At 42.9% G+C, this 25,245-nt stretch overlaps 1 protein-coding gene across 2 annotated transcripts in view; it reads left to right on the top strand.

Annotated features, from left to right (window-relative positions):
* Positions 1-25,245, top strand: part of ATP9B (ATPase phospholipid transporting 9B) — a 256,636-nt gene that overhangs the window by 84,264 nt on the left and 147,127 nt on the right. For both annotated transcript variants that reach the window (XM_087869720.1, XM_045790301.2), the window contains one exon: positions 11,494-11,588. In XM_087869720.1, coding sequence (XP_087725846.1) covers positions 11,494-11,588 — 95 coding nt within the window. The remainder of the gene's footprint in view (positions 1-11,493; positions 11,589-25,245) is intronic.

Genomic DNA, 25,245 nt, shown 5'->3' with positions numbered 1-25,245 from the left:
CTGATTAGTCGAAAGTGCACTGGCTGGCGGAGAAAAGTGATAAGACAGTAAGACAGTGCTGGTGGTATGTGCAGGACTGCAGTTTCTTCCAGGGGGCTAAAGGGACAATGAGGCCGGCACGCATGTGGGTTAGCACAGACCCACTTTAGTGTTAGGACATTGCGTAAGAGGTGTCCTGGACGAGGCTCGGTGAAGATACGTTCTGGCATGTCTACCTTCACCAGTTCTCCAGACTTGAGAAGGAGGTAGCTAAATAAGTCCCCGGCGTGTGGCGCTCGCTGGCGGACTTCAGTAGATTTTCCTCTAAATCTTACAACGCAGCTCTCAAGGCAGTCCTTTTCCTCCGCTCTCCCCGTGCACATGAACACTTGAGCAAGGTGAGGTAATTGGACAGGGAGCCTTGGTGAGTAAGCTACAGAGCTAGTGTTCAGCCCCAAGACTGGCTCTTCCCGCTGTGCCCCAGGAACAGGAGCCTAGAGCATGGCTGACACTTGGGGCCACGGCACTCTTCCCTGAGGTGTTCTGTCTTAGGTGCTGTAGGCTGCTGAACAGTACTCCTGCCTCAAGTCACTAGATCCCAGTAGTAGCCCCTTCCCTGCCCAGGTTTGAAAACAAACAGTGTCTCCACAAGTTTCCAAGTGCCCACCAGGGTACAAAATCACCCCTGGTTGTAAAGCACTAGAGGACTTTTTTGTTTTCATTGAAGAGGATCCCTAAGTGTTCAGTTATATATCTTTTGAGAGTAATTCTTTTGATATCCTTCAGATATCTCAGTAAGAACAAATCGATTCTGTGGCATTTGACTCCATGGGGAAGAAGCTTCTACTCCAAGCCAGTTCAGCCAGGAGTTGAGGGACTGGCTCCATATCCCTGCTATTGCCAGGCTAAGTCCAGGGCATCCCCCTGCAAGGAATGTCCGCTAGCCGCTCATTTCCCCAGGTCTGGTGGACTGGGCCTCCCTTCTCACCAGCTCCCACTCAGAAGCAAAAGCTCTGCCCAGTTTTGACAAGCTGGGAGTAATGAAGCCCCAGCTAGTTACCACCACCAGCTAGCTTGTAGGGCAGAAGTAACATGCCTGGAGGGGCTACCACAACCCTTCCCTACCTAACCCAGCGCCTACTTACAAGCAAGCAAGGTGCCACTCCAGATACAGCCAGCTGCTGTCCCATTCCACTCTTCTGTGCCTTGGCCCAGAACCCGCAGGCCTTGCTGAAGTTCATGCCTGAGGGTGGTGGTGAAAATAATGGAGAGCTTGGTGGCCGTTCGTTCAAAGGGAGGACCCATGATACGTACCAACAAAGGACACAGCAGCCTTTGTTGTAGCCCAGCGAGAAACTTGACCACCGGAACCAGGGAAAGAGCCGAAAGGAGTCCCACGGGACCACACTCCACACTGCTTGTGTGTGCTAGTCTCCTGTGCTCAGGAGTAGTCAGAGTGGGACAGTCTTGAAGAGGTTCTCCAGGATACACATCCATCAGCAGAGCCGAAACCTTGCTTGGCTTAGGGGTCCTGAGCACAGTGTCTGGATGTGCTGCTCACCCCAGTGGTAGTTCCTGTGAAGCTGAGCTTAGAAACAAAGTCCCATGCCTCCCCGTTGGTCTAGAAGATTGTACATGTGCCAAAACCATGGCTGTGGTCCCAGCAGTGGACAGAGGCAACCTGCAAGTTGCTGGTCCATCCCTGATTGAAGTAGGGGCAGAGTCACGAACCAGCTTCCCAGCTGGGGAGGAGAGCCTCCAAGCCACGTGTCCCAGTGGTAAAGGGTGAACATCTGACTGAGTGAGTTCAGATACCACTTTGACCAGCAGGAAGTTGATGTGGGGCCAGGAGCAGCCCCTAGAAAGCCAGGAATAAAAATCTGGTTAGGGACATGGCGGGTACATGCTACAGGGTAAATGGGCTTCACAGAATTAGATCAGCCAAGTCACTAAAAAAGAAACACATGTCTGAACAACAACCAGCACGCAAATAAAATTTTTGGTGTTTGTATGACCCAGTTCAGAGTGTTCACTAATCAACTGTGGTGAATTCTGTGTGATTGTACAGCAGAGGGGTTGGTTTGAAGTCAGTTGGGCCTCCTGATGGCATTGTGCCGTTCATCCTGCCCATCCCAGGGAGACCTCGGGGCAGTGCACCTCTACGCTTGAGAGAGGGGCATGTTCCCTACCGACTGTCTCACGGGATCTCAGGTATATATAGGCCACGACTGGCACTTAGGAGATGCTCAGTAAATATTAGTAGCCTCCTTTTTCAGACAGAAATGACTTTTTATTGTCTCCATATATTTGTTGAGGGGTGGGTGTGGAACAGTTTCTAATCAAGAAAATAGGTACCATATTTATCTCTTCTTAGTTTGAAGTGTTCTGTTAGTTTCTCCCCATAACTATCCTTGGAAGGCATTTCGTAAATGAGCCAGGCCCCAAAGAAGTGTACTTGTATTAAATCCCGTGTCCCCAAATTCCTCTCCCTGGCACTTTGTCCCTCCTTCTCCCCAACCGCCAGTGGTCTCTGTAATTGTGGTCCTTTGGCTCCTGACGTTCAGAGGGATCCCAATCCTGGCAGGAAAGACAATTACACTCACAGAGCTAGTATACTGCTTTGTTAAGGAGACTTTTCTGGCTGCTACGGGTCGTCTTTCCCTTAACTGTAGATTGTAGCTACTTTGCATTTCCAGCTGAATCCCTGTCCGTCTGACTTTCACAGAAACCCCTCCATCTCATTTCTAGAATAGGACATTGGTGTGCCCCAAATGATTGAGTGTGGGTTCTGTTTTAGAATTTTGAGTCTGGATTACTCGTCAACCCTGTACTACGTGTGTCTCCCAGAACTTGTTTTACTCCTTCTGATTTTGCTCATTTGCTTCTCTAATTATTAGACAAAACACTTACTAGGGTCAGTAGGACCCGTGGTCCCTGGAAGAGTGTTCTCAGTGTAGTGGGTGTTGTGTGGGTTTTGAATGCGTGCGGAAGAGCAGCTGTGTGTAAACCCGTGTGAGGAGGAGCGCAGCCGCGCCCTGTGCGTTACGGTGCAAGTGGTGCCACTGCTGCATTTGCTGCAAAATCTTCATTAAATCTTTATTTCCATTTTTGAAGCTATCAGTAAATCTCCTCTTCTTAACATCTATCAGTATTTACAGCCTCCCCACCACTATCCAGTTTTACTTTTGTTGTTTCAATTATAAATATCTAATAGTTTATTTTTACCATTTTAATTATTTTAACAATTTAACTGTTACATAACCATGCTATTTCAGCTGCTTTATGGATAAGTGATTTTTTTTTTTTTTGGAGGGTGAGGGAGAAAGAGAGAGAAGGGGAGATGCTGAGAGAGAGAGAATCCTAAGCCGACTCCACACCAAGTGCGGAGATGGTGACCCAAGCTGAAATCAGGAGTTGGGCTCTTAACTGAGCCACCCAGGCGCCCCTGGATAAGTGATTTTTAACAGGTTCTGTTAGAGATCAGAAAACTCAACCAGCATCGTTTGGTTCTGTCTTCTGAATCTAAGCAACTTAGAAGCCACCACATTGGAAGTTTAGACCCCCTCTTTACTGGGTGACTACAGCCTGGGGGCAGCCATGGGCTTTTTTTATAAGGAGGTTCACCTCTTTTCCTCTACCAGTAACCTTATGATTTCTTTAACTTCCTTTAAAGTTAAAACCCGTTTCACCTAGGACACATGCGCCATCAATACTAGAAAATAACTAGTTTAAAATATTGTAAAAACCTTTTATTTAATGTTTCTGTTTTGCTGTCTTCTGGATGAAAGGGAAAAGGCCATGAGATAAGTTATTGATGAAATTAGCTGTTGAAGTGGAGAGGAAGTGCGGTTGGCCGATAACTGTCATAGCGTGAGCGCTGGTCAGCGCCCGCGCGTGCAGTCAACCATTCACTGGAGCCGCACTGGTGCTGAGCTGCATCGATCAGAAGTAGAGTGTCAGCGAAGTTGATGGATGGGGCCAACACTGATAGACGGTGGAAGGGAGCCCTGAAATAGAAATATGAGAAAAGTGCAAGTATGGGGAGTCTCCGTCTCTGCAGGTGCTCAAATACCAGCGTAAATGTGGGTTTCTGTAGTGCAGTTCCGGTTCGCTGCAGTGCGTGTCTCTTTACTGCAGAGATCAAATGTTTGTGCAGTTGACCCTCCAACAACCTGGGGGTTAGGGCTGCTTACCGCCCCCCCACACTGCCCCCTGCCCCCCCCGCTCCCCGCACAGTTGGAAATCCACATATAACTTTTGACTCCCCCCAAACTTAACTACCAGTAGCATTAAGTCTGTTAACACAATTTATATGTTCTATGTATTACATGCTGTATTCTTATAACAAAGTAGGCTGGAGAAAAAATGTTATTAAAATCATAAGAGAAAATACATTTATAGTGGACCCATTAAAGGATCAACTTTATAATATTCTGGTTGATATATTTCTGTATTAATCTGAATGCATTTTTAAAATACATTTTCAGACATTATTTTTTTAGAGCAATTACAAGTTTTCAAAAAGGTGAGAGGGAGGTACAGAGATTTTCCACGTACCCCTGCACTCAAACATGCATTGCTTCCCCCATGATCAGCAGACCCCAGTGGAGTGGCGCGTTTGTTGCGGTTGATAGACCAGCCCGGCACATCGCTGTCAGCCCGAGTCCACGGCTGATGTGAGGCTTTCCTCTTGGTGGGACGTACTCTGTGGGCTTGGACAAATGTAGAAAGACACGTAGCTGCCATTATGGCATCATAAAGAGTGTTTTCCTTCATGGTGGTATTTGTAAAATTCCTTTGTGCTCCCTCTATTCATCCCTCAGCAAACACTGCTCGTTCTGTTTACTCCATAGTTTTGCCTTTTCCAGAATGCCATCTCAGATTGTCTTCTTGCGCTGAGTGGTATGCAGTGTGAGGGTTCTTCGTGTCTTCTGGGCCGACAGCTCATCTCTTCTTAGCGCTGAATAATTCTGCATTGTCTGGATGCACCACAGTTTATTCATTTACCTGTTGAAGGACAGCCCTGTTGCTCCCAGGTTTTGGCAGTTCTGAGAAGAGCTGCTCTAAGATCCGTGTGCAGGTTTTGGTGTTGACTTAAGTTCGCACCTCCTTCGGGTAGATGCCAGGCAGCACAGTCGCTGGATTATACAATACAGTTGTGTTTAGCTTGGAGAGAAACCGCCAGACTGTCCTCTGCAGCGGCTGCGTCATGTTGCATCCCCACCGGCAGCGAGTGCGAGTCCTGCTGCTCCCCACCCCAGCAGCGCTGGGCACTGTCAGTGCTCTGGATTCGGGCCATTCTCATCGGTGTGCAGTCGTGTCTCCTTGTGGTCGTAAGTTGTTTTCCTGATGACACGGGATGATGTGGCGCCCCGTCCATGTGCTTATTTGCCCTCCGTGTGTCGTCTTTGTTCAGGTATTTAGCCCATCTTTTAATCAGGGTGTTTTCTTATTTTTGAGTTGTAAGAGTTCTTCGTGTATTTTGAACAACAGTCCTTTGTCAGCTGTGTTTTGCGAACATTCTCCCTCCCAGTCTGTGGTTTGTCTTCTCTCATTCTCTTGATACTGTCTTTTGCAGAACAGAAGTTTTGAATTTTAGTTAAGTCCAGCTCATTGCATTTTTCTCTCTTGGATCGCACCTTTGGTGTCGTATGTGAAAAGTGGTCACCACGCTATACTAGGGTCACCTAGGTTTTCTCCTGTGTTTTCGTCCAGGACTTGTATAGTTTTGCATTTTACATGTAGGTCTGTGGCCCGTTTTGAGTTAAGTTTTGAGACGGCTGTAAGGTCTGTCTGGATGCGGTTGTTGTGTAGGTGTTTGCTGGTTGCAGCACCATTTCCTGGAGAGACAGTTTCTGCTCCTTTGTTGCAACTGACTGTGTAAATGGGGGCTTATTTCTGGGCTCTCTTCTGCACCACTGATCTGTGTGTGCTCCTTCACCAGAACCACACCACCTTGATTGCCGTCTTTTCTTTTTTTCAAGGCTGGAGAATGGTTTTAATTTTTAAATGTATCCTTTTTGTTACTGTGTTAAAATACACATAATATAAAATTTATTACCTCTTTTAGAGTTCCTGGACGCAGTTCAAGGTGGGGTAGAGAGATTTACACACACACAAGATCAAGCCATTTTCAGGATACCAGCAAGGTGTCTGAGAATTCAACTCAATTCTGACACTGTCTACCTTGGAAATAGCATACGATCCCAGAGGTTACGAGCTCAGTCCTATAAGACTGCCTCCTGCCCCCCGAATTCAGACACTAGTCAGAAGTCCCAGGCTGTGACTTGTGCTTCTGACCAAGTAGCTGCAGATTGGGGGTTCCAGTGACCTCGTCCGTAATTGGCTGCAGCGGCTCACAGAACTCAGGGAAACGCTCACGTTCACCTGTTTGTTGAAGGATATGACAGAGGGTAAGAACCAACAGCCAGATGGAGAGGTGCACAGGGAGAGGTCTGGGGAAAGGGTGTGGAACTTCCATGCCCTCTCCTGACAGCCTCTCTTTCCAATCTCCAGGTGTTCACCAATCCAGAGGCTTCTGAACCCAGTCCTTTTGGGGTTTTATGGAGGTTTCTTTGCATGGCCACCATCGATTAAATCATTGGCCACTGGCTGATTGAACCTCCAGGCCCTTTCCCCCCACGAGAGGTCAGGCGTGGGGCTGAAAGTTCCAGCCCTCTGATCGCATGGTTGGACCTCCTGGCAGCAGCCCGTGCCCTTGAGTGAGTGGGTTCCAGAAGTCACCTTCATTAACAAAAGACACCTTTGTCACTCTCAACGCTTAGAAAATTTTGAGGGTTTGGGGAGCAGAGAGCTAGAACTGTGGATGAGGACCACATACTTAAGAGAAATATATGTATTTGGTCACCTAAATCATCTGATGAAATACAGATTTCTCATAAGTCACAGTATTGCACCATCTTAACCATTTTTTTTTAAAGATTTTTTAATTTATTTTTTGTGAGAAAGAGTGCGAGAGCACAAGCACGAGCAGGGGGAGGGGCAGAGAGTGAGGCAGACTCCCTGCTGAGCAGAGCGCCCAACATGGGGCTTGATTCTAGGACCCTGAGATCATGACCTGAGCCAAAGGCAGATGCTTAACTCACTGACCACCCAGGTGCCCCATTTAACCAATTTTAAATATATTGGTTAGTGATATTTTATTAAATACATTCACATTGTTGTGCAGCTACCCTATAATCTGTCCCTGTAACTTCTCATCTTGTAGAGCAGAAACTCTGTACTGTTAAAAGATAACTCTTCGTTCTCCCCTCCTCTCAGCCAGTGGCAACCACCATTCTACTGTCTGTCTTACTGTGACTCCTCTAAGAACCTTACATAAGTGGAATCCTACAGTATTTGTGTTTTTGTGACTGGCTCATTTCCCGTAGCATAATGTCCTCGACGTTCGCCCATGTTGTATCATATTGCACAATTTCCTTCCTTTGTAAGGTTGATAATAATCTTTTGTGTGGACAGAGCACATTTTGTTCATCATTCATTCATCAGTGAATGTGGGGGTTTCTTCCACACTTTAGCTGTTGTGAATATTGCGGCTATGAACGTGAGGCGAATCTCTCTCTGAGACTCTCCTTTCAATTCTTTTGGGTATATTCCCTGCAGTGTACATATTGCTGCTTCATATGGTAGTTCTGTTTTTAATTTTTTGAGGACTGTCATACTGTCTTCCACAGTGGCCGTACCATTTTGCATTCCCACCAACAGTGCACAGGGGTCCAGTTTCTCCACATCCTCACCAACACCTGTTGTTTTCTGGATTCTCTTTTTATCTTTTTTCTTCCCCCCACCCCCAGTGTGGGGCTTGAACTCACAACCCCGAGATCAAGACCTGAGCTGAGATCAAGAGTCGGACACCTAACCGACTGAGCCACCCGGGTGCACCTCTGATTTTTCAGTAGTAGCCATCACAGTGGTTATGAGGTGGGATCGCATACTTTTGATTTCTAAGTCCCTAATAGTTAGTGGTGTTGAGCATATTTTCAGTGCCTAATGGCCGGCCACCTGGACATCTTCTTTGGAGAGACATCTGTTCAAGTCCTTTGCCCATTTTTGCACCAGGTTCTGTTTGGTGAGCTTTGGGAGTTCTTTATATTCCTGATGTTAATCCCTTATCAGATACATGACTCACAAGTATTTTCTCTCATTCTGTGGGTTGCCTTTTTCCTCTGTGGATTATGTCTCTTGATGTACAACATTTGTAATTTTGTACAAAGTCAAATTTGTCAATTTTTTCTTTTGTTAACTGTGCCTTTGTTGTCGAATCCAAGAAATCACTGCCCAATCCAATGTCCTGAGCCATTTGTCCTTAGTATTCTTCCAAGGGTTTTATAGTCTTAGGTCTTACATTTGGGTTTTTAGCTTTTATAATTGGTCACGTGTTAGCCCTGCCTGAAACCTTACTTCGCGCACAGCCTCCCTGTGCCTGTCCGACTTCTGGGAGCGGCTCTTGCAGGAAAGGTCCAGTGGTCACTTAATCCTGCAGCTTTTGCTTGTTTGGCAATGTCTTGGTTTCTCTCTCACTTTGCAGCACAGTTTTGCTGGATATAGGATTCTCGGTTGACAGGTTTTTCTTCTTAAAGCATTTTGACCAAAGTTTCTGATGAAAAATCTGCAGATAATCTTACTGAGGATACCTGGGATGTGATGAGTCTCTTCTCTCTTGCTGCTTTCACGGTTCTCTCTTTGTTTTCTGAAAGTCTGGTTATAACGTGTCTCCGAGTGGGTCTCTGTGTCTTCCTTAGACTTGACCCTCTTTGTGCTTCTTAGATGCTTACCTGCATGTCTCTCATCACATCTGGGATGTTTTCAGTAATTATTTCTCCAAGTAGTCTCTTCGCCCCTTTGTCTCCAGTCCTGCTGGGACTCCCACAGTGTGTATGCTGATTCGAGTGCTGGGGCCCACAGATCCCTCTGTGTCTGCTCGTGGTTTTTCAGTTCTTTTTTCTCTGTCCCTCAGGCTGGACCATTTCTGTCCTGTCTTCAAGTTTGCCTGTCCTTCCTTCTGCCTTCAGCTCCCTCCAGGGAATTGTTCATTGCAATTACTGTACTTGTCAGTTCTTGAATTTCTTTTGCTTTTTATGTTTTCTCTCTTTTTTGATTCCATTTTGTTTATAATTTGTTTTCTTGACTTTTCTTACATCTTTCTTCAGTTCTTTGAGCATCTTTTAGACTAGTTTTTGTCTGGTAGATCTGACATCAGGTCTTCTTCAGGGACCGTATCTGTTTATCTTTTATTTTCTTTATATTTTTTTAAGATTTTATTTATTTGAGAGAGAAAGTGTGTGAGAGAGATCATGAGCAGGGGTGAGGGGCAGAGGGAGAGGGAGAAGCAGACTCCCTGCTGAACAGGGAGCCTGATGCGGGGCTCTAACCCAGGATCCCGAGATCATGACCTGAGCCGAAGGCAGATGCTTAACCAACTGAGCCACCCAGGCACCTCCTTTTTCCCTTTTAAATTGGCTGTACTCTCCTGTTCCTTTATGTGCCTGTTGACTTTTGTTGAACACTGGACATTTTCATCTTTATAATGTGGTAACTCTGGAAAGCAGATCCCCACCCCCCAGCAGTAGGTCAGCTTGAGACTCGGTGGTAACAGTAACGGCATTGCAGTGAGACTTCTCAATTACTGCAGCACATGCAGCACACACATGTGCCTGCACACGCACATGCCTAATTGGTCTTCTGAGCACGGCGGGGGCCAACTCATTGTCTTGAAATGTGGATAAATTACAACAGTGAGTCAGTGCTTTCTTACAGGAACTGTTTCACCAGGTGACCAGACCAAATCTGAAGAGCAGATGCCTCTCCTTTTACGTTGTATTCTAGCTAAAGGTGAAAGGAGGGATAGACTCCCTTCCACTTTCTTCAGCCTGTACGGCAGTCATGGGTTTGGGCTTTGAGCACAAAGGGCTGATGGTATCAAAGCCGAGCAGAGCCCGGACATGGTGCCTCTGGATGGCAGCTGGGCAGCATTGCTGAGGGTCCTTGGAGTGTGGGCTGGGCTCTGGATCCAGGGGCCAGGGTTGCAGGACCCACAAGGGGAAGGGGAGATGGTTGGCTGGATCATGAGTGGTCAGTCAGTGACATGCACACCAGGGAGGCAATGAGGGCCTGTAGATAAAGAGCGAAGGTGAAGACACACCCAGCATGGCCAAGGCTCCTCCGGAGTGTCTTGAGCACGTGCATTTGGGAGATCAACTCCAGGTCAGAGCGAGGAAGCACAGGTGACGGCAGTGTTAGGAGGCGGAAGGGCAGGCTGTGTGGGACCGGGCACACCTAGGGTCTTCTCAGGGGCCTTGCAGTTGTTATAAGGTACTTGTCGTAGTTCGCTAAGATGTTCAGATGCTCCTGGGGCTTTCGGTAACTAGTTTATTTTATTAAGTCACTTGAATATATTTGGTGATGAAACTGCTGATATTATTTTGTTTTATATGCTTGTTTTTAGGGATTGCTTTTTAAAAGTTTGATGTCATTTGGTTTTTTAATTATGTAAAACGTGTGATTTCAGAGTGAGCAGTATAAAACAGTCCCTTCATGCCTTCCTCCCTCTGCAGAAGTCATCCCCATGTCCGCACCTGCACATTCCGTACCTCTCCCGCCTGGCTCTTCAGTGGGAGTTTTCCCCCATGCACAGCACTTACACCTTGCTTTCCTCACTTTACCATGTACACCCTGCAGATATCCACAGTAAAAATTAAGGTCTTCCTCATTTCTCTCTTTCTCTTTCCCCCTCCCTTTCCTTTGTTCCTTCCCTCCCTCCCTCTCTCTCTCCTCCTCTCCCTCCCTCTCTCTGTCCCTCTTGCTCCCTGTCTCTTGTCTGTACCCTGTCTTCCATCCTGTCTTTCTTATATGGCTGCTTGTGCTTCCTTTTACTTGATTCTCACATTATCTGTTCCCAGCCGTTTGTTACGATCATGTTTGCAGGATCATCTTGTACGTATTTCACTTTGTGTTTTGCTGTTCTGTCTTAGGATGGGTTCTGAGAAATGGTGTGATAGCATGGTCAAAGGGTGAATGGAGTTTTGTTATTTAATATTTTTTCATGTTTAAAATTTGATAGGGTTATAGGACGATAGATCTTATCTGTGTTTTGGCATTTTAGCTGTGCTTTTATTATTGAATGTATGTTTAATAGTGGCACATCAGATAAATTATTAGCAAAGTTATGGCATACTCTTGGATATTTTTGTATATTTACTTATTATTTTATTATTAAAACATGAATTAAAGGTAGAAATGATCAAAGTAGTTTTTCTAAAATAAAGCACTAATTAATATTAAGCCTCAGTAGGCAAGGACACCACATAGCAGGTGAGTGATTAGTTAGTGACCTGTATCTTCTCAGCATACTTGTTTGTGAATCAACTGTATAAAGGCTTTTAAGGATTTTTATTTATGCGCATCCCTAGATAGGTCATTTCTGTATCCCATTGTGCTGCACAGTGATGGTCTTAAAGCACCTGTGACTCTGGAATTTTCTTGTCTCATTCCAAGGTTCGTGTTTTATTCGAACTGATCAACTTGATGGTGAAACCGATTGGAAGCTGAAGGTGGCGGTGAGCTGCACGCAGAGGCTGCCGGCCTTGGGGGTGAGCATTCTTGCAGTTACGACGTCATTTCACTGGTGGTGCACATTTCCAGGCAGCAGATACATTTCTGTGTCTACCAACTGGCTTCTTGAATGCACTGATTCTTAAAAATGATTCTTTTATTACTAACAAAGGGTCATTGAAAATTATGCCAGAATAATTTCTGGGTGTCTTGGCATGTGACCTGCTGTAGGTGTGGTTTGCAGTGTTCCTGTTGGCCCGACACTTTGGTCCTCTTCTTTTCTCTCGCTTTCCTTTCCCTTCTGGTTTTTATTTTTAAACCTCGCAATTGAGTAGTCTTTAAGATTGAGAACTTTTGGCAGGGTTAAGTGAGTCCATAAATGAGTCCGTTTTTGCTAACTGACTTAACTCTGTGGTAGGCTGGTCTCCATGGCTTGTGAGATTGTGGAACTCCGATGAAGTTAGCCTCCTTTTGGAGATGGGCCATCCACTCTGCTTTTCTTGGGATAGTAGGGAACCCTCTTCGATTAGGAGGAGGGAGAGTGTTACTGTGTCTTGTGACCGAGGGAAAAGGAAGAGGACACCGTCAGCACCTTGCCTGGTCTTTGCCCAGTGTCCCTATGTTCCTGGGGAATAGGCAAGAGGTGGGATTAGAGAGAGTGGTATTTACGGATTTTAGCATTTTCAACGATCTCTCACAAATGCTGAGAATCTCCTAAGCTGGCACACATCTTTTTTTAACAAAGCCACAGCTGAGCCCATTTGGTGCTTGTATTAGACGTTAGTATGTATTTGAATGAGAGGAGCTTCATTCTTCCTACATGACCTGCTGGTAATGGCAGTGGAGAGTAAAGAAAACTTGAGGTGGTCTACGAGTGACCTTTGCCTCGAGCACTTGTTAGTAAAGGCAAGGGAAATTGGGTAGTATAGACTTGGTCACTTTCCTTAGATTGGTTGGGTTTGGACAGGAGTAGCTACTCGTATAAGGTGTACGGTTAATTTAGCATGGACAGCAGGAGCCGTCCTCATTCTTGTGGACACTGGACCATTTGGAAACTACATACATTTGACATGTGTAAGACTGGGAAATATTTGGTTCTTTAGGTATTTTTGTTGTTTGTGCTTTAGGTGGTCCCTAGGTTGAAATTCATTCCTTTGTATGTTTTATATATATCTTGCAAAACCTTCCGGTCACTAGTGAGCAGTTGCTGATTCTTCCTTTTGTCCGTTTATTCATGGTCACATAACAGTGCGGGTCATGTAATATGTCTGTCACAGGCTTACCCTCTCCTCCTGCCTTTCCTACTCCTTCCCCCCCCCCCAACCCTTTAAAGATTAAAAAACAGCAACAACAACAACAACAACCATTCTTACCCCAAGGGGGACACAGGAGAGAGTGCAGGTTGCCAGATTTGAGCCCCAGGTCTTGGTTTCCTAACCCCTTTCTACTCATTGGCTAACGTTGTGCACCTCTGTCATGGGTGGGAGCAAGTAGGCAACTCCTAGTTTTTGTCTTTTTCAAATACATAAACATTAAGAGGAGACATGTAAATAGCAAGTCTTCCTTTTCCAGGTAAATTCTGAAAAGTAGAACAGGGGTTTGTGTCAAGGAACACCTGTGATTTCAGTTCCTAGTAGGTCATCCCAGAAGACTTGTGCCCAAACCCCTGTAACCAGCAGAATGTGATTATTGGTGAATGTGCTTCAGAACACTTGAAGTAACAATGGAAGAAAAAAAATCTGTTTGATAGAGAAAATTTAGACCATTCATTCTTTTAATTTGTACCTCTTTTTCCAGTATGGTTGAAATTTTCCCCCACATATTCACTAGAAATTTGTATTTATTTGTTGGTTTGCCCTTATCTTTTTCCCATTTTTGTATTGGTGTTTGCCAATGAAAAAATTATATATATGCTCACGTGGTGTGTAGTATTGAGTTGATAAAACCAGATATATGCAAAGTATGTCCTGTTTTTTATTGTTCCCTTCGTAGACGCAGGAATATTCTTACATCTGTGGTCTCTATCATTCCCCAGGTCAGAAGTTGTTTTTGAAAATTGTCCAAACTACTGTTCTGGATCAGTTTCTCAGTCAATGCAAGGTCGCTCACCACTCAGATGATTTGTTCTCAGTCTTAATTCTCAGTGTTCTGGGTTGGTTTATTCAAATTCTGTAGGGTATTTATGTATAATTTATATGGTGGGGTTAGTATAACTTACTGATTGATTGTGAATGAGGGAAAGTGGATTCTGTTGGACCAACTGATGAAGGTAATAGTTGAGGTTGACATTGACTCTTTCTTACTAAGCAGCTGACCTTTGTCCACTTCACAGTGGACAGGAACAAGTAGGAAGCCAGTAAGTCATTAAGTCACAAGTCAGGGATGTGTGGTAAAGTGTGCACGCAGGAACTGCCAAAGTGCTTTTCAGTGGCTATACCATGAAACTTTCCCACTAACAGTGCATGAGTGCTGGAGTTGCTCCACAGCCTTGCTAATATTTGGTGGTGTCTTTTTTTTACTTAAGTTATTTCGATACATGTGTGGTGATACCTCATTTTTGTTTGTGTTTCTATAATGGCTAGTAAGACTGAACAGGTTTTTTAAAAAAAGGATTTTTATTTATTTATTTGAGAGAGAGTGCGTAAGCAGGAGGGAGAGGGAGAGAGAATCTAAAGCAAACTACCACTGAGTGCAGAGCCCGACACAGGGCTTGATCCCACGATCCGAGATTATGACGTGAGCCCAAACGGAGAGTCACACACTTCACTGACTGAGCCACCCAGGCACCCCCTGAACATTGTTTCTTGTGCTTGTTTACCATCTGTGTTTCCTCCTTGGTGAAATGGCTGTTCATGTCTTTTTGGTGGCTTTTGTGTAATTCTCTACAATGCTCTCTATCCATGATCGTGCCATGTGCAAAGAAAACAATATAGCTCTTTTATGCAAGTGTGCATAGACAGCCTTCTCTTTCTTTTCCTTGCAGTATCACAATGGCTGCTATCTCTAATGCATTGTTGAACAGAAGTGGTGAAACCATTCATTCTTGTCTTCTTTCCTGTCTTGGGGAGCATGTAACCTTTTAACATCGTGTGATGGTAGCCGTAGGTTCTTTCTACATTCCGCATATCAGGCTGAGGAAATTCTTTCTATTCCTAGTTTGCTGGGAGGTTTTATCATAAATGGGGATTAGATTTTTCAAAAATTGTTTATTGACATTGTAAGATTTTTCTTTATCATCTGTTAATAGGATGATCTGCATGGATTGATGGATTATACCAACCTCATATTCCTGGAATAAACCAAATGACATTTGTTCATGCTGAGTGTCCTTTCCATATATTGCAGTATTTGATTTGCTAATATTTTGGGAAGGACTTTTGTGCCTATATTCATGAGGAATATTGATTTTGTTGCTTTTGTTTGTATTTGTTTCTTTTATTGTAATGCATTTGGTGTGTTACCTAGGGGTATGCTGGCCTCATAAAATGAGTCCGGAAGTCTTCTTGCCTCCTGTATTTGTTGAAGTAGTCGGTGTAAGATTGGTGTTATTTATTAATTTTTTTTAGTATTGAACGTATTCCCATTGAAACTATCTGAGTCACAAGTTTACTTTATGGGAAGGTATTTAATTATGAATTGAATTTCTGAAATAGATAATAATCAGATTATTTGTTCATTGGAAATTTGTGTTTTTGGAAGAGTTTATCTATTTCATGTAAGTTGCCAAATTTAATGGTATAAAATTCATTATGTTCTGTTATTATTTTTTAGTTTCTGTAGGATCCCCTCTTGCATCCTCAGTGTTGGTAATTTGGATCTCTTTCTTTTCTTGGACAGTCTCACCCGAGGTTAATTGACTTTAGTTGTCATTTCAGAGAACCTGTTTCTGGTGTCTTTGATAATCTTTATTGTTTGTTCATTTTCTGTCTTCTGTTCTGATATTTATTTCCTTCATTCTAACTTAGTTTGTGTTTATTTTCCTTTTCTTTGTTAACTTCTTAAAGCAGATGTTAGGCTCTTGATTTTTTTACGTTGTTCTTCTCTGTTATAAGCCTTTAGAGCTGTAACTCACCTAAGCATTACTTAACCTGTATCACACAAATTTTATACACTGTATTTGCATAGTGTTTTTTTGTTAAAATGTTTTCTAGTTCCTTTGTGATTTCTTCTCACCCTTTATTTACTTGGAAACATTGCTTCCTTACCTTGTGGTGGGGCATTTTCCTGATGTCCTTTGTAACATAGCTGTTATTTAATTCTGTTATTTAATTCATGGAACACCTTATGTCTTATGTCAGTCCTTTGGTACAGGTTGGGACTTGTGACTCGGCCCAGCTCATGCTCTCTCTGGGCCAGTGCTCCCGCCTGTTTACAGAGTGTGTTCTACTGTTCAGTGCAAAGCCTCTAAGTCTGCATTTAGGTCCAGTCGATGGAAACTGTTGTTTAAATGTTGTATATTTTTACTTGTTTTCTACCATTTGTTCTCTTAATTAATGAAAGAAGAGTTTTAAGATACTCTTTCTTTGGGTTCTATCAGTTGTTTTCTGTGTACATCGAAGCCCTGCTCTTACGGTCCATGCACATTCAGAATTCTTATACACTATTGATGAACTGAACTTTGCTCAGTATTTGTGGTGGTGGTGGTCTTGGTTGTGACATCTACTTTGATGTTAATATAGTGACTCCAGCTTTCTTTCGATTGGTGTTTGCATGGCATATCTTTTTCCATGCTTGTATGTTTACTGTGTCTGTTTCTTTATATATGAAGTGGGCTTCTTGTTAGCATAACACAAGTAGATAACTGCTTTTTTACTTATTCTGACAGTTGTTGCATTTTTAATGAGTACATTTACCATTATTATTAATAACGGTTGAGTTAAAGGCGGTTATCTTGATGTTTATTTTCTACTTCACTCTTTGTTCCTCTTTCCATCTTTAGGTATTATTTTAGATTTTTGTTTAATATTAATAACGGTTGAGTTAAAGGCAGTTATCTTGCTGTTTATTTCCTACTTCACTCTTTGTTCCTTCTTTCCATCTTTAGGTATTTTTTTAGATTTTTGTTTAATTACTATTATTGGCTGTAACCATTAGTTCTATTTTGTAGTAGTTGTTCTGTGGTTTCCAATATGTGTTACTAACTTACTATAATCTTTCTCCAAAGGGTATTATACCATTTTGTATATAATTTAAGAAACTTGCAGAGTTAGACGTCCACATCCTTCTTCTCATCTTTTGTGTTATTGTGTCATATGTTTTGCTTCCACATGTTATAAGCCACACAATAGAATGTATATATATATTTTTTTCTTTAAAGTAGTCAAACATGTGGAGCACCTGGTTGGCTCAGTCGGTTCAGCATTTGACTCTTGATTTCAGCTCAGGTCATGACCTCAGGGTCGTAAGATTGGGCCCCATGTCAGGCTCTGTGCTCACTGGGGAGTCTGCTTGAGATTCTCTCTTCCTCTCCCTCTGCCCCTCCCCCACTAAAAATAAATAAATCTTAAAAAATTTTTTTATTTATATTTGCGAGAGAGAGACAGATGGAGAGAACAAGTGGGGGTGGGGGGAAGGGCAGAGGGAGAAGCAGACTCCCTCTAAGGGAGCCTGATGTGGGGCTCAATCCTAGGATCCAGGGATCATGACCTGAACCGAAGGCAGACGCTTAACTGACTGAGCTACCCAGGCGCCCCAAAGAAGTAAATCTTTAAAAAAAAAAAAGTTGTCGAGCATGTTAAGAAGGTGTTAAAAAAATAAAAACCCTCTTTTCCACTTTTTCTGTACATTTACACAGCTCAGGACTCCTCTTTCCTGAATGTGGATCTAACTTTCAGTGTAATTTTCCTTCAACTCAAAGAACTTCTTTCAATATGGCTTATGGGAAAAGTCTGCTAGATTAACTGAAATTTTTTCCTTGAAAAAGGTCTTTATTTCACCTTCATTTTTGGAAGAGGTTTTTCAAGTTTTTGTCTGACAGTTTTCCTTGTCTCTGCCTACCATCTCAGAGCTGTCATGCTTTGCCTTATAACATATGTTGTCTCCTCCTTATCTTCTGTCTCTTCCTCTAGGCATTTTAAAGATGTTCTCTGTGGTGATTGCTTTCAGGAATTGGTGTATGTGTCTTGATTTGTCTTGCTTAGGGTTTGTTGGACTTCCCGGATCTGGAGGTTCTTGGGTTTTTTTCCCCCATTTCAGAAGCTTTTAGACTTTATTTTTCATGCCTTTCTGCCCAGACCCCTCCATCTGGGACATCAGCGACGTGTGTTAGACCACTTGTCATTTCCACAGGTCATTGAGCTCTCTTGCTCTTTACTTTCTGTGACTCGATTTGGTAGTTTCTATTGCTCTGTTTTTGAATACACTGGTTTTTATCTTCTGACATATCTAGTCTTCTATTTAGACCATCCAGCAAGCAAATTTTTTATTCCAAATACTGTATTTTTAATATCTGGAAGTTCCATGTGGTTCTCTCATTTTCGTTACTGTTTAAATACCTTTCTTTCTTTCCTGGTATGTTCATAGTTTCATTTAAATCTTTCAGCATTTTATAATACTTATTCTTCATCTGTTAATTCCGTTGTCTCTGTTATTTCTTGGTATGTTTCTATTTTTTTTTTTTTTTTAAGATTTATTTATTTGAGAGAGAGTGCGCGTGTGCGAACCAGGGGAAGGGACAGAAGGAAAGGAAGAGAGAGAATCTCAAGCAGAATCCCCGGTGAGCACAGAGCCCAACCCTGTGCTCAGTCTTAAGACTCAGTCTCAAGACTCTGAGATCACAACCTGAGCTGAAACCAAGAGTCAGACGCTTAACTGACTGCACCACCCAGGCAACCAGTTTTTAAGTTTTTAATTATTCTCCTCTTACCTGTCTGGTAATTTTTTATTGGATGCTGGATTATTGTAAGTGTTATGTGTTTTTTCTTTTTTAGAACCATTGATTTTATTTTCTTAGTTTAGCAGCTTGTGAATAAACTTGATCTTTTTAAAGCTTGTGCTTCAACTTTATTGGGGTGGGCCTAGAGTCCCCTTTTTTGCCGTGCTGGTGTAATCTTAGTACAAAGGCCTGATCTTTCTGGGACAACCTTGGAAAATTTTTGGTTGTTCACAGGTACCTGCAACTGGCTGGTCGGGCTTGACCTGTCCCCCGTTCTGTGTCATCTCTGTGGTTGGTTCAGGGTAGGGCTCTCTGGCTGCACTCTGCCTGGCCAGACCTCATTTTTCCTACGCAGGGGTGTGGCGGCATCAGTAAACATATTTGTGAGCATGGTACAGTAGTCTGCAGTCCCTTCCCCTTTGTTTCCCTTTCAGGGTCCTACTCCCCAGACCTCTGATCTCTGTCCTTGAATTTAGAAAGACTGCTATTTTGGGCTTAGCTTCCCCCTCATCGTGTGGTATGGGAAATGTACTTTGCAGGAAGCTGGCTTCCCACGGGCTCCTATCTGTGTTGTGTTCTCCCAGGCATCATAGGCCTGTGATGCTCCCAGAAGCACTGTGTCCATGTCTGAAAACAGCTGTTTCACATATTGTGTTCATTTCTCCAGTGTTTTTGGTGGAAGGGCAAGTCTCATACCTGGTACAACAACATAACTTATAGAAGCCCTTCATTAATATTTAATGAGAAATATCAGTGTCTTGTGGACTAACCAGTCGATGTGACATTTCAAACTATAATTAAAAGGTGGTTCATCAGGCATAGTATTTTCAAACACCAAATTACTGGGTCTTTGTTTTTGGTGGACTTTGTTGTAGGGATATCCCTGTCAGGAGGATATGGGCCCTGGACCACACTGGTGTGCGGGCCATCCTCCTGCCTCACTTCCACTGTGTTTCAGGCTAACCAGTCCTTTATCTTAGGACTCATTCTTAAAAAAAGAAATGGAGATTAATTTTTTCCTGCTTGTAATAATAATGTCATTGAAAATAATATATACATCATAAAGAAGATGGAAAACAATCATAATTTTACTTCTTAGCATTGGCTGCCATTCACATTTGTGTAAAAATTTTTCCTGGTGGTGCCCCTTCTCCACCCTTCCCTCCACCACGCACGTGCGTGGATGGATGATACCGTATATGCTTTTTTCCTATTCAGCAGTATGCTGCCCAGCACTTGACAAATTATGACTTGAGTAACCAGCCTGGTATTTATCGGTGACTATGAACACTAAGTTTTGACGTTTTATAGATAGTGTTAGAAATCAAAAGACAGACATAGTTGAAGGATTTTGGTTCTTTTGCCTAAATGCCCCCCTCCCCCCAACACTGCAGCAGCATGTGTATCTTCTGGTGGCCTGTCCATCTTCTCCCATGCAGTAACTGTGGAAATGGCATTTCGTTTATGTTGACATTTAATTTTTTTGTGAGGTCAAAGATACCTCTTATCTAAGAAAATCTGTTTCTTGTATTTTAGTTTTACAAGTTTCTGTTTGTGGTGTCTGTTTTCCTGTTGTGTGTTATCAGAGGTCTTTACGTGCACTTCGTTCGTCATGGATCAGTCTCCCATTTCTTTAAGTCTCGTCTGAGTGTTTTTGTTGATGGTTTCTTTTGTCCTCATGGAGGTCTAGAGTGTTTCTAGAGCGGCCTGTGGGTGGAGGCGCTCAGGACCCTGGCTGCAGTGGCGGCCGTGCTGCCGCACGCGCTGTGTCCGGTCAGCCTGGTGTGCTAGGTGAACTCACACCATGTTATAGGTTAGATATGTTTCAATAAAAACAACTTGTAAAAATAAAGTGGTTACTGCCTTTGGTTTTATGTTTAGAATGTTTCCACTCCATGATTATATTTTAAATGGTTACTTTGAAAACAACTCCTGCTTTACATGCAGAATCTCCTATCCATGTAGCGTATATCTTGAGTCAGCTGTGAGTGGGAAATCAAACTTAAGGATTAACAGCTTGTTAGTCAGTTGCGGCAATACCTCTGAATTGCTCAGTATTTTTGCAAAAATTTAAAATTGCCCTCCGTTGCTCCCACCGTTTTAAATCAACATCAGTGCATGAGTGTCTGTCTTTCCCTACCTTTGCCAAGTGTGTGTTGCTTCTTAACTTCTTGCTTTCGAATAACTTTTGCCATGCAAATATTTTAAATTTTATTTAGTTAATTGTTTTTCTTTATGCTTATGGATTTTTTGTTGTGATCAGAAGGCTTTTTTCCTACCAATACTCATTTATCATTTTAATCACTTTAAGTGTTAGTCAGTAGGAAATGAACATTTATGGTATTGTGATTATTAAAACATCCCCTGCACATGGACTCGTAGAGAAGGAAGGTTAGTACGTCCCTGTATCTGTGTGGCCACAAGACTGTAAGAGGGAGTGTCGAGTGGGTTCTTCGGTATCACATCGTGTGACACAGGCCTAATGGTGCCAGAGCCTGCGAATCCACCCCTCCAGTCCCCTCCTTTTTCAGCTCCTCCCGAGACTCAGTCAGACTGCGCTTGTTTTCTGTCTGCTTTGCTTTGCGTCACGTGGCAGAACCAAGCTGTGCTGTTGTCGTATTACGTAGGACACCTGGCGTACAGTTCTCATACTATCTGTGAGAGTGGATCCCTGTTTATCACAAGACGTTCTTGCAGCCTTTTGGCTTCCTGATGGGATGTGAGCTGACTGGGGCGTTGGTGCTACTATTTTTCAGTTGCAGGTTTCTCCTTTATGTCCTGTTTTTCTTTTTCTGGTGTACATCCTCAGTAAACCCTCCAGGATTAAGGGGGGAGGGGAGGATAAAGATGATGAATCATAACTGACTGGGAAAGATTTCTGTTTGCTGTCACGCACAGATGGGGACCCCACCCTGAGTCTTTCCCTCTGAGTCTCCTTTGCAAGAATTCCAGAGTCACTGGCTTGGACAGTTGGAAATCCTTGCATTAGATAATCGTTTGTAGTAGATTTAATTTTCTAAGAGCGGTAGAAAGGAAAGTGCAAAGTTGAAAGAAAGTGTCTGAAAGAAAAGCCCAACCTAACAAACAAGTAAGCGTACCTGAGGTGATGTTGGCAATGCAGAGCTCTAGGAAAGCCCACCTGCCCTGCGATGGAGGCCAGGGGTAGAACATCCTGCAGAGGAGGGCTGGCAGTGTCCCGCCGCTCGGCCGTGCTGAGGTCATAGGTACAGGTGTTCAGTTGCACACAGTCGTACACTTTAAAGGTGCACAGTTCATTGCATGTAAGTTATGTCTTAGAAGAGTAGTTAAAATCCCACTCTGTTATTATCTGTACCTTTGAGTGTCCTATTTGCTGTGATCTACAGGAAGTGACATTTTATTATGCTCAATGTTATAAGGATCTTTTCTTCATTTTTATTAGTGACAGTTGTGTATAAATTTCAAAAAAGTTAAAAGTTATAGTATATAATTCCTGTAATGCTAATTTTTAAAAATTTTATGGTTGATGTGCTTTGATAGAGCGTGTGAGTAAGCATTTAGGTAAAGTAACTAGTAAATGAAAACATTTTAAGTTTTGATATGACCATAAAACCAAAAAGTAGTATATTCTAGAAAAAAGGAAGTTTAAATGAATTTCTGGTTCATTAATCAATTTAAATTTATAGCTTCATATAATTTGGCATATATGTATAGATTTCATAAGGAGAAAAAGCTCTAATTTCATTATGGATTCAGGTACGGCAATTTCGTTTTTCATTTAATAGCTACTGTCCCCCTAACTGTCACTCACTTAGACTTCTCTGTCTCTGATGTAACGGATTTGGGGGTATTTGGTGTCCTTCCCTGTTTGTCGCATCATCAGCTGAGCACTGTGACACCAAGGAGTAAACCTGCAAACCTTACAGCTCTTCTTAAAGAACTGAGGATACCACCACCAATACCCTCTCCGATTTTGTTGTATTCCCTGGTCACCTGATGTGATCAGACAATTAAAATTTGAACAAGCCATTTGATAATAAGTAGTGCTGCAGACCCTGTGACGGCAGGCTCGGCTTCTCGTTGCCACACAGGCGGCTAGAAGGCATGCTTTTCAGGCACCCATAGATATTCGGGAAACGTGTTTCTGGCTTTTGTGATCAGGCAAATTTATTAACAACAATGAGGTCACAATAAATCATGACTTGCTGATTTATTTCAAAAGATCCATATAGCAGTAAACAATACCATTTACATTTAATTAGTTTTATTGAACGAAAGGCAATTTTATTTGTAATGAACCACATGTTATGATTAAGGATGTATTTTAATGACCTTTAAGTAAGGCGAACAAATGTTGCCCTTGACCTAATAGCAGAGGCTTTCCTACATTATTGAAAACTTCAGAATGATTTTTAAATTATCGTGAAAAGCTTCGAATGACATTCTCATTATTGTGCCATTATTCAGTCATTTGATGTCTAATATACTAGATGAAACGCATTGCTCTGAATGTTCATGTGCGTGTAGAAATGAGGGTTGTTGCTAGAATTGTTCTTTACTTCCATGTATCAAAAGGTAGTCTGTTATGCAAGAGCTTCATGTTTTGAAAAATACTTTGACAGGGTAATATTTAAATGATGAAGGGTTCTTAGACGTGCCTTATCCCAGGAGTCGTTGGGCTGCTTATTAAACATCCTTGTTGTATTTCCCTAAGTCCACAATTATTACACAATGCGTTTTTTCTTGTGTGAACCAGCTTGACTTAATTAACTTGAAAATAACTTTTTATTAGTTAACGTATACTCTGTAAACTGCAATAGCAGACCCTCTGTGGTGAGCTGCTGTGTTCACACTTTACCCAGTGTAGCATCTCTGTTCTCTAGAAAATTGAAAATTCATCAGTGTGTGTTTTCCAGGCCCTGATGAAGGTGTGTGAATGAGCTTTCCCAAGTCAAACAGACTCTGAAAGAATTTCTAGGGCAGGAATGGGGATGCGGTCTCCTTCTGCCCTGTTGGCACTCTGCTGGCAGGGGCCACCCTCAGTGTCCCAGGTGGAAGTGGCAGGTTCTGTGTGGTCAGTGGCCCCCGCACCCCAGAGTCAGACTCGATGGGTGTGTCTTGAACTCAGTAGTTGAAGGGTGTTTCCTGTGGAGCACCATTTTGGTCATGTTCTGAGAGTAAGTTTTGGAGGTTCAGTCATGAGTCTAATCCCTTCCTGTGGTTTCGGAAGGACCTCAGTCCAAATATTAAATCCCTTTTTGCTCCTGAGATCTGGAGTGGCTTCTGTTTCCTGACCTGATGCACCACAAATTAAGAGAGAAGTTTTTTTTCCCCTCACTCGGCACACCTGTGTCCTATGTGACTGCTCCCCTCCCGCCATGGCCCTTCTGGTCATGTTCCGCCCCATGCAGCGAGAGCTGTTGGAGAGAACAGAATGCTGAGGGCTGTGTTCTTCAGTGGGGGCCATATGCCTGTCAAAGGCTTGGTAGTCCTGTCTTTAACAGGAGTTGGGGAGGATGGTGGGAAGTGTCTCCACCTCACCATCTCTTCACTTTGTCTTCTGGTTAGTTTCTTTGATTTCCTCTCGTACTTCCTCCTGGGTAGTGCGCACTAAAACTTTTCAGTTAGTTCTGGAGGATTTTGCTGCACTCAGAGCAGGGTGCTTCCTCTGGGGTTGTTACGGTTACCACTTTTATTAGTAAATCAGATCCAGTAAGTCTCAGCCACTAGAAGATGTGTGTGCTTCCCCACTCACGTAGATTAAAGTAGGAAATAAATGAAATATAAACAGCGAAATAGATGTTTTCTAGAAATGGAAGAAGCTGTATCATTTTTGGACTGTTGCTTGTTTTCTGTGAAAGAATATTTTCTTTAAGTGAGAGAGCATGAGATACAGCCCACCATTCGAGGCTCCCACAAGCAGAGGAGATCAGACAAGGCTAAGTAAATTGGGGTTTCCAGGAATAGAAGAGAATAAATACAAATCTCTAATATATTTTAAGAAATCTGAGGGGATAGTACAGTCCAAACAAAAGCTATGAGAAAAGATCACGTGGAAAGTAGACCTCTTAGAAAGACATGATTGCTGAAATAAAAACACATAAAAAGGACTGGAAGGTTGATTGTTCTGCATCTCTGAGAACATAGGCCAGAGATGGGAAGCATGCATGGATGACTACCATTTCTAGCGTGGTCCTTAATACTACCTGTAATCATTTTGTGTGTGTTTTTTCACTTGTATTGAGGTAAAATTGGAAGACAATGAATTGCACATAATTCAGCTGTACATTTCAGTACACCTGTGAAACCATCACCACAGATAAGATAGAAAGTCTGTAGCCCTTGTTACGTGTCTGTGATCACCTGTGGTCCTGTCACCGGTAGCCAGTGTTTTCGGTCTTCTCAGCTGTCCTGCGGCTCCTACACACCTGCCCTTAATCCCTTTCCCCTGTAAGGCAAGATCATGTGAAGAGAGAAGGGCAGGTGTGTGATCCTGGGGAGGGATTATATCAAGTGGAAATTCCTTCTGTTTCCCACCAATACATGAACAGTATTATGCTTATTGGTATTTATTTTTCCTCCCTTTGACCTATTATGATGAAGAATTGTTCCTTCTCCTGTTGAAGGATAATTCTCCCACTACTGTGGCCTAACACTGCTGTTTAGAGACCTTGGCCAGCAATCACCTCCCTCTCTCTTCCTGACCCTCCCTCACAGGCTGTCTTTATTTCCCCTGTGGCCCACAGCTCCGGTGTCTCAGACATTTCTTTTACAGTTTTAGGTTAGTTGAATATATTTAGAATTGTTTTACTTTATCTATTGGCTTTTTAGTTACACCTCTT

The sequence above is a fragment of the Ursus americanus genome, chromosome 19, assembly GCF_024610735.1.
Source record: "Ursus americanus isolate L20-20 chromosome 19, mUrsAme1.1.p, whole genome shotgun sequence".
Taxonomy (NCBI): domain Eukaryota; kingdom Metazoa; phylum Chordata; class Mammalia; order Carnivora; family Ursidae; genus Ursus; species Ursus americanus.
This window is presented reverse-complemented; position numbering and strand designations above follow the sequence as displayed.